The 8970-nt window shown below is 52.4% G+C and overlaps 1 protein-coding gene across 1 annotated transcript; it reads right to left on the reverse strand.

Annotated features, from left to right (window-relative positions):
* Positions 1 to 7772: 7772 nt before the first annotated feature.
* Positions 7773 to 8736, reverse strand: LOC116268106 (uncharacterized). Its single transcript, XM_031649914.1, has 2 exons — positions 8433 to 8736; positions 7773 to 8068 (listed from the first exon to the last, which is right to left on the reverse strand). The coding sequence occupies exons 1-2, from the start codon at positions 8734 to 8736 to the stop codon at positions 7773 to 7775; spliced, it is 600 nt and encodes a 199-aa protein (XP_031505774.1).
* Between the last annotated feature and the right edge of the window lie 234 nt (positions 8737 to 8970).

The following is an 8970-nucleotide window of genomic DNA, read 5'->3' on the forward strand; positions in this document are numbered from 1 at the left end:
CCCAACCCCAACCCCAACCCCAACCCCAACCCCAACCCCAACCCTTTTATTTTTCATTGTCAAATCTTTACATTTTATTTTAGATTATTTTAATTTTACAATTCTTTTTTATTTCATATGCTTTTAACCTTATGGCACCATCCCAATCAATTATTCATAGACAAATATATGTCAAAATATCAGGAGCTGAACAATCGACCTAAGATCACAACGATCGCCATAGCTTGCATTCAGATAGGCCATTTTATCCAACGCTTGATAAGTATAAACAGGCGCTGATTTAAAATAAAACCCACACTTCGTTAATATAAAATTAAGATAATATGGCTCTCTCCTCGGCGCAACGCACAGGCTTTGCGGTTTGCCTGGTCCTCACCATCCTGCTGGTCGGACTTCACTTCTCAGGTACTCTTTGCGCTAGTTAGTTGCTGGTTCAGGACACATCCTGTTCAAGGATTTGGGAGACGCCGCCTTAAAGGACTTCAACCAGTACGCAGCCTTCCTGATCATCGCAGCTGGCCTCACCTTCATCATCAGCATCATCCTGCTCATCGCTCTCTGCGCCAACAAGTTCACCCCCCGCGTCAGGCACATCCTCGCCTCCTTCAACCTCATCCTCGAGTTCGCCATCGCCGTCACCGTCTCCATCCACGCCTCTCAAGCCTCCAACTTCCGCGACCGCTACTACAACCAGTTCAACGGTCCCAGTACAACTTTCACGATTTAGATAATGACGATTTGAACCTCTACTACAGACTGTCGATTGCCGACGCAGTGATTACGTTCGTGCTGGAGGTGGTGTACCTGGTGATCATTTACTTCGGCACGCTAGAGGAAGTCGAGCACCATACCACTCTGGTCCCCACCATCGCAGACCCCCCCATCACTGCCGACCGCCTCAGATGATGCATCGATTTATTATTTCTTCAATCCATTCCACTAAAACAGCACCCTTCACCTCAGCTATGGGAATTCGATTTGTTCTACCGCATAACCATCGATCGTCTTTTATTGTTGGGTGGAGATTAGGTAGGACTTGCTCTTTTGAGTCTTTGAAGCGTTTCTCTTGATGTTTTGCAATATATTGGTTGGAGTAGCGTAGAGAAGAAGTAGAGTATATTATGAGCCAATTCGGATAGACTCCTAGTTTATAATTAAAGCTAGCGATGGTATTGAGTTCCACACAAAAAACTGGTTTTGCGATTGGTCTTTCCCTCACCATCCTCCTCGTTGGCCTCCACTTCGCCGGTAACAGCCTCCTTATCAAGTGGCGGCTACTGGCCATACTTACTTCAAGGAGAACAATAACCCTGGAGTCATCGTTTCCGCCGACGGGACCAACCTCAGCAACCGCAACTTCAACACCTTCATCGCCTTCGTGATCGTGGCGGCAAGCCTCACCTTCATCTTCGCCATCCCCCTCCTCATCGCCCTCTCGGCTGAAAAACTCACTCCGCACACCAGGCACATCCTCGCCGTCCTCATCCTGCTCCTGGAGTTTGCACTCGCAGTAGTTATCTCCATCCAAACCTGCCAGACTGGCCAGTTCGCATGTTCCTCTATGACAAGCTCGGCTTTGCCCGTAAAGACCTTCCACTTAGACAACGAGGACTTAGACACTTTCTACCGACTGGCGATCGCGGATACAGTCATTTCCTACTTCCAGGCGATCTACCTGGCTGTGATATGCATGGGAACGCTGAACGAGGACGAGAGCTATGTGCTGATCTCGCAGGGCGGCTACCAGAACAAGCAAGTGACTGCAGTGCGTCTCAACTGATCGTTCATCCTTGCTTTATATGAAGCGCATTTAATAAGGCCATATGTTAAGGATGGCGTATGAATGCTATATCATCACTCAATCAATGGTCGTCCCATCGTTGGCTACTTATTCCGCCATCCATCTCATGCGGAAGTAGTTTTGATCATTCGATGCAGTTTTGATTCATTATTGCCAAAGTTTCATAATAAGATATAATTTATTATTTTTCCAATCAAAACAGTCATTAATACCTAGAAGAAATCACCAGCTTCATCATAGCGGTCGAGCGTGTATCTTACTTTGTAAACTACTTGATGAATTATAGACTAAAAACAGCTTGATAATTGGTTGTTTGGAGCGTTTCCTCTCTTGCTTCCCGGAGCCATCCAGGAGAAGAGCATTTTCAGAATATATTTTGGCTGTCTTCATAGGCTCCTAGCATATAATCAAATCATAATAGGTATGGTCCTGAGCTCTGCACAAAGAACCGGCTTTGGCATGGCCTTGCCCTCACCGTCCTCCTCGTGGGCCTCCACTTCGCAGGTAACGCTTCCCCCCACTCAGTTGCAGCCACTGGGCATATTTACTTCAAGGAGAACAGCAGTCCGGGTGTAATATTGGCTCCCGACGGCACAAACTACACCAACCGAAACTTCAACTCATTTGCAGCCTTCCTCATAATTGCGGCTAGCTTAACCTTCATCTTCGCTGTTCCCCTGATTATTGCGATTTCTGCTGAAAAGCTGACGGCACGCACGAGACACTCCATCGCCATCTTCATCCTGGTCCTCTAGTTCGCCATTGCAGTCTCCGTCTCCATGGTGGCCTACTAGACCGCCCAGCTCCGCTAGATCCTCTACTAAAAGTTCAAAATCCCGCGTATATATTTTTCTACAAAGACAACAAGGACTTAGACACTTTCTACAAGCTGGCGATCGCCGATTCGGTGGTTTCCTTCTTCCAGGCGATCTACCTGGGTGTGATTTGCGCGGGGACGCTGGAGGAGGTGGAGAGCTTGGCGATGGTGGCCCACGGCGGCTACGAGAGCAAGCCCACCACTGCAGTCCGCCTCAACTGATGATCATTATACTTTGCATTTATATGGAGGCGTCTAGTGAGCAGCTGCAGGCCATAAGGCCCCAGGAAATGCAGTACGAGCGTTAGATTCGCGTCGCCTATAAGGACCACCCGCACCTGTTCGTTACGCATTCCAGCGACCTGCTGCATCTGGAGGCGGGAGAGAAGCAGTGGGAGGGAAAGGCCTATAGGTGCCTCATTGCCAAATCCTGCTTCCAGAAGTACGACATCCTGCTGGAGGTGAGAGGGTCGGTGATCAGCTACGAGAGACTGAAGCGAGTGGTGCAGGAAGGAAAAGTAGATTCGCACCGGCTTCCGCTCCTTCTGTACCTCAACCACCAGTTGCAGCTGCTCATTTCTCCCAAAAACATCGCCAAGTACCTGTTCGCCCATCCCGGACTGCACGCCAATGCTCCAATCCCCTCCAGCAACTGTTATATATAGAACCACTTCGGGAGTAAGCTGCTGGTGATAGCCGGTCGGGATATTTCAGCAGGATAATAGCTGCTGCTTGAGCCCAAATCCTACTCTGGCTCAGTGTACCGCTTCTCGGTGGACGAGTTTTGATGGTGATGATATGGTGTCATTTATAATTAATTGAGCTATGAAGTTGGCGAGAATGCTGCGGGTGCGCGCCTGCATGTCCTCCAGGGAGAGCGCCGAGGACAAGATCCGCGAACTCTTCGGAGAGACGCAGAAGGTGGAGGCAGGAGTGGTGGAGGTGGGGCGGCGGCTGCTCAGCAAGCGCGAGGAACTGCTCGCAGAAGGCAAACGCGTACGCAACTACCACCACTACGAGTACTACCGCGGAGAAGATCTCATCGAAAACATACCCTACTTCGACATCAACAGATACACCCTCAGGGACAAGCTCAACGAGGACAAGGACAGGGAACGTAGAGCCATCGAGTAGCTGCAGCCGATCGGCAACCACGCCGCCAGATCGCGACTCATCAGGGAAAAGCTCACCGCCTACCACGACAAGCAGAAGAAATTCGAACTGGAAGAGTTCGAACGCTACCTAAGCGAATACCCTGGAACTGTTAGAGGCCCTAGGCCAGAAGACGACTGGGAGGCCTACCGCGCCTATGGCCTCAAGAAGATCCCCAAGATCCTCGTCGACTAAATCAACGAAGAGAAGAAGATCAAGGAGGAAATTGAGGCTTCCAAGCTGGAAGAGGAAGTGGAGGAGGACGAAAAGGTAGAGCCGCACATCCAATCCCCAGTTTCCATCCTCAGTTTCTTCTCCAAGGACAGGGACCTGATCCCCGACGACGACGAGGAAGACCCCAACCGTCCCGAAAACCCAGACGAGGACACCGAGATCAACCCAGTGCTGGACGCAATGCGGCACGAGTACGACCAGCCGATCCTGGAGGAGTTCAAGACCGAAGTGCCGATGATTCCAACTACAACTTCGAGTCCTACCAGCACTTCGTGAACCACTGGATGAACTGGCTCAACTTCAGGAACTCCTACGTGCAGTTCAACATCAAGGCCAACCTCGAGTAACCCTCAAACCACTTAGGAAAATGTCCCAACGCCTCATGAGACTCACCAAGAGCCTTGATAGCGATCCTGAGAACGAGTATATGGAGATAAAGGCCAACATTCCCAGCTTGTGCAGGTACTACCGGTGCCTGCCGAAGGAGATCCAGGACCACCCCGGCCTGAAGGACATCTACCTCGGCCTGTAGTACACTTCTCCCGACTTCCCCTACGAGGAGAAAGAGGAAATGATCAACTACACCTGCCGCTTCCTCCTCCCTTTCGACGACAGTAACTCGGCTTAGACTTAGTTTCAACAAGGTAATGGAGGACTACATTTCCAAATCCCGCGTCTATCCCACTCCCTACCTCTTCGACAAGATCTTCACCATTTCCCCCGAGTTCACCTGGGACCTCAAATCCTTCGTACTTTTGCCCTGACCAAGTTGTAAGAGATCCGTCGGCAGGAGCTGAAGGGCGAGACTTCCAACCAGAACAAGGACCAGCGCTTCCCCGAGCCGCCAGAGGTGCACAAGATGTGGGAGGAGGGCGCCGCCAACCTGCCAGTCGACTACTACGACAACGAGGACGGCTTCTGGGACTCCATCATCAGTGAGAAGCTGCGCCGCTACGACCAGTTCAACCCATGCTCAAGACGCGCAAATACTTCACCCACTGATGCACTCACCAACTGACTGTATCCCACCCGCCCATATCCCACCCATATCGGTATCCCCAGGTTGATAGACAGCATAGGCGCATGCTCAGAGGATCACTGTTTGAGCCGCTTGAGGAGCTTGTCCTCGTATTCGTCGTTCATGCGGTTGACCATCCTGGGTTAGGAGAGAGGCACTGGTTGAGCTCGTCGAAGAGCGGCAGGTCGATGCTGTCGACCATCAGTGGGCGTTGTCGTTGTCGTGCACCTCGAAGGCGTCGGGACACTTGCGGATGATGACGTCCACCAGCAGTCCAGGTCTTCGGGCGAGAGGTGCCGCAGCTTCTCGTGGAACCTCATCTTCTCGTGGTAGGTCACCTCTCCCTCCTCCTACTACTACTCGAACAGGTTGTTCTGCACGGGACGACGCTATTCGTTGCGACCAATCCCCGGCAGCCCTACGTGAGTGGTTTGATACTTCCTGGGACGACGATGGGAATGCTGGGCAAGTAGTTTTTGACCATTTTCTTGAAGAGGCGTTACAGATTCTCTGCCTGCTTGTAGATCCACTGCATCATCCCATGGGTACTGTTTCGGGGTGATTGTAATTCTTGCAGTTGTCCCACACCAGCTGGATGTCGTCTAGCGCTTCCTCCACGAAGCGATACTTTTCAGTGCGCATTTCTCGCCGACGGTGCCGAGGTCCATGGGGTTTTTGATGATGAAGGTGTAGTCGGTGAGGCCGAGTCCTAAGTGGAGAGAGGCCTACCCTTCCAGTCGACGGGAGTCTGGAACTCATAGGATTCGGGCTTGTCGAGGATGAACTGGATGATGGTCTTGATCTTCTTGGACTCCTCCTTGCCCATGGGCGTGTTGGGAGCCAGCTTCATCGAAGAGAACATTCTTAAATCAATATAGTGGTGGGCGGTATATAAATCAATCACTTCAACTCTGCCGCTTCTTGGGCGCCGCTCTCGCCTTCTTCTCCGCAGTCTTGAGCAAGGGAGGGGGCTTCGCGTGGGTGTGGGCGTGTTGGGAGTGTTGAGGGTGAGCAGCTGAAGCGGCTCCTTGAGATCCTTTATGGTGATTGGCTACTTGTTCAGCTGGACTTCAGAAGTAGACCTCTTCATGGATGGGTTTCCTCTTTCTCCTCGATTACGATAGACAAATCTCTCTTCCTCCTGCTGGCCTGCAGCTGCTGCTTCAGAGACTAATCTCCTGGCTGAGGTGGGTGATCTTTTATTGCTGCAGCTAGACAGTGCGCGTGAGCTCTGCGTTGTTCTTGCGCAAGTCCTTGTCCTTCTGCTGCTGGAGAGCATGCATGTCTGCAGCACCTTGGAAGTGAGAACAGGTACTTGTCGTCGTTGACTTCGAATCCACTTTCCTGAGTTTCTGCAACAGCTAGTATACTATCTTCACGTAAATGAACTGGCTCTCTCCTTCCCTGTTCCTCAGTTCCTCCCTGTGCTTCTGCATTTCTGCCTCCACGATGCCCTCCAGCTGCTGCCCGATCAGTCCCTCGCACTCCTCGTCGCCCACCGTGGTGACGTGCCTGGCGAGCAGCAGCGCTTCCACTTCCTTCTCGAGCTGCTTGAAGGTGCTTCCGCTTTCGTTCATGAGCTCGTAGATGAGGGAAAAGCGTTCCTCTGCGATGAGGTCGCGGTGGAGGAGCCTGAGCTTGACCAGCTAGTTTTCGAGAAGCGCTTCAATGGACTCGTCCTCAGTGGCGAAGAGAGCCGGAAGCAGGTCGTCCCTGAAGTGGGAAAGGCAGAATTGGTACGCGTTGGTCTTCTTCATGGCCAGCAGCTATTTGCAGTTCTTCTCCTTGAATTGGACGGCCTGGAATGTCACGAAGTCTAGGTAAGTCAGACAGCATTCCGTAGCAAGGTAGAGCTTGACTACGTTTTTGCCCTTTTTGTAGCGGTAGTTGAGGCAGTAGGAGGCGAGGAGGGAGGTGAGCTGGTCGTAGTACTGTCCGGCGAGGGGAAGGGTGATGGTCTGGCTGCAGAGGCAGAGCAGTTCCACGAAGGCCCTGCAGTGGTTCTTGGTGCTGGCGTAGAAGGCGACGGGGACCATCAGCAGGTAATTATGCGGTTCTTCTTGCTGGTGGAATGCGACGATCTGGCGTTCGTCCTGGTCGTCGGTGAGGACGAGGTCGCAGGCGAAGCTGGCGAGGGACTGGAGTTCGGAGAGGTTGAGCATGACCATCTGGGAGTGGGTGAGGCTGGCGATGTGGCGGCGCTGCGGAGAGGGCTACGAGTGCAGTGACTATCGGCTCTATTCGCTCATAACAGCTATTAACACATATTAGTTATACTCTCGCACATCATAACCCCACCAACAGCAGTTAGTTAGGCAGCACAACCAAAGATCAAGCTGGGATGCTTGATTAACTCGCAGAGATAAGCGCAAAAACAAAGGATACGTTGGCGAAGGGAGGATATGCTTATGGTAGGCTGTTATTTTGGATGGCTCACCATCCCTCAAAAGAAAGAAAGATATCAATCAAAGCAAAGGTCTGTTTTTCTTTTTCAATTTATGTCCCAAAGATTCGTGGTGATCTGCAAAAAATCAATCGAGCCGTTGCATGCAATCCAATCCAAACTGAAAACTCAGCTCGAATCCGCGGCTGGGTGTGGGTGTAAGCGGACCGACGAAGATGCATGCTATGGGGTGCTGCCATTATAAATTAAATGCAGAAAAACTAACCACTCCTTCCTGCCTCCCGCAACTTCTTCTCCCTCAGCAGACTGAAGCCCGACTGTTACTACCCGCCGGTACGCGTCGACTTCAGCTCCAATCCCACGTAACGCTCGCCAGAGTTAGCCTCCGCAACAGCACGCCCTCCATCCTGCCGGCCTTCAACCACGACCTCCAGTTCTTCACGCCCGCCTTCCTGCTGCCCGCCGACAAGGTAAGAATCGGCCGATACAGCCCTACTACCAGTCCAACTGGACCCTCGAGCGCAACAAGTTCGCTCAGAAGATGGAGGCTGAGGATCCCGAGCCTCCCGGCGGCTGCTAGGAGACAGTGCACCGGAATTCGAAGTGAAGGAAGGCGATAGCAGGTACTGCCAGATCTGCCAGCTGAGGTTCGAAGACTACTGGCAGCATGTTGCGGAACAGTCCCATGCACGCCAGTTGCACCTCAGCCCCTCCACAGCCCACATCCGCTAGCTGTGCGGCGAGTTTTCGGCGCGGAGGAGTAGCAGCCGCCGGCCAGGCCCCCGACCTGCTGAAGCCGAGGCGCAAACAGCGAAAAAATGGTGAAGGCAAGGCGAGATTATAACGGTGCCTCTCTTCGGACATGCTAAAGGCGCTGCAGGGGAACTGCAGCACACAGATCCTAGCGGAGGGGAGCGCGCAGGATAGGACCTGACTTGTTTTTAATTTATATTATTATAAAAAATACTATCTTCCTGATCACAGCATGTTCTCCCTGATGTCGTACTTTCCTCGATGCTCAGCTGGTCCGGCAGCGGCCTCTCCTCCACCACTTCCACCACGATGTCCTCCACCACCGGGTGGTACTCCGCAGCCGGCTCCTTCTTCTTCTCGTGGATCTTCTCGCGGGAGAGGTCGTGCCTGCAGACGGGACAGTTGAGGTTCTTGAGGCACCAGGAGTCGATGCAGTTGGAGTGGAAGGTGTGCGAGCAGGGCGTCTTCCGCACCAGGTCGTTGCGCTCTATTTGCATGAGGCAGATGGGACAGATGCTGCGGTCGTTGCCCAGGCTGAAGGCCTTGAAGATCGGCATTTCCGTCTAGAAGTAGGAGATATCGTTAGTCTAGGTCGGCTCGGGAGCAGCACGCCCACTCACTGCAGCCATGGCGCGCAGCTCCTCCTCCGAAGCATGAAGATACTCGCACCTATTATGAGAAACAATGCTATGAAGGCGCCAAGGGCGATCAGCACGTAGTAGTAGATGAGGAAGCCCACCACTATGCGCTGGCTGACGCTGATGCTGACAGTGGTGGCAAAGCCAGAGTTG

Source organism: Nymphaea colorata, unplaced genomic scaffold (genome assembly GCF_008831285.2).
Source record: "Nymphaea colorata isolate Beijing-Zhang1983 unplaced genomic scaffold, ASM883128v2 scaffold0114, whole genome shotgun sequence".
In the NCBI taxonomy this organism is placed as follows: Eukaryota; Viridiplantae; Streptophyta; class Magnoliopsida; order Nymphaeales; family Nymphaeaceae; genus Nymphaea; species Nymphaea colorata.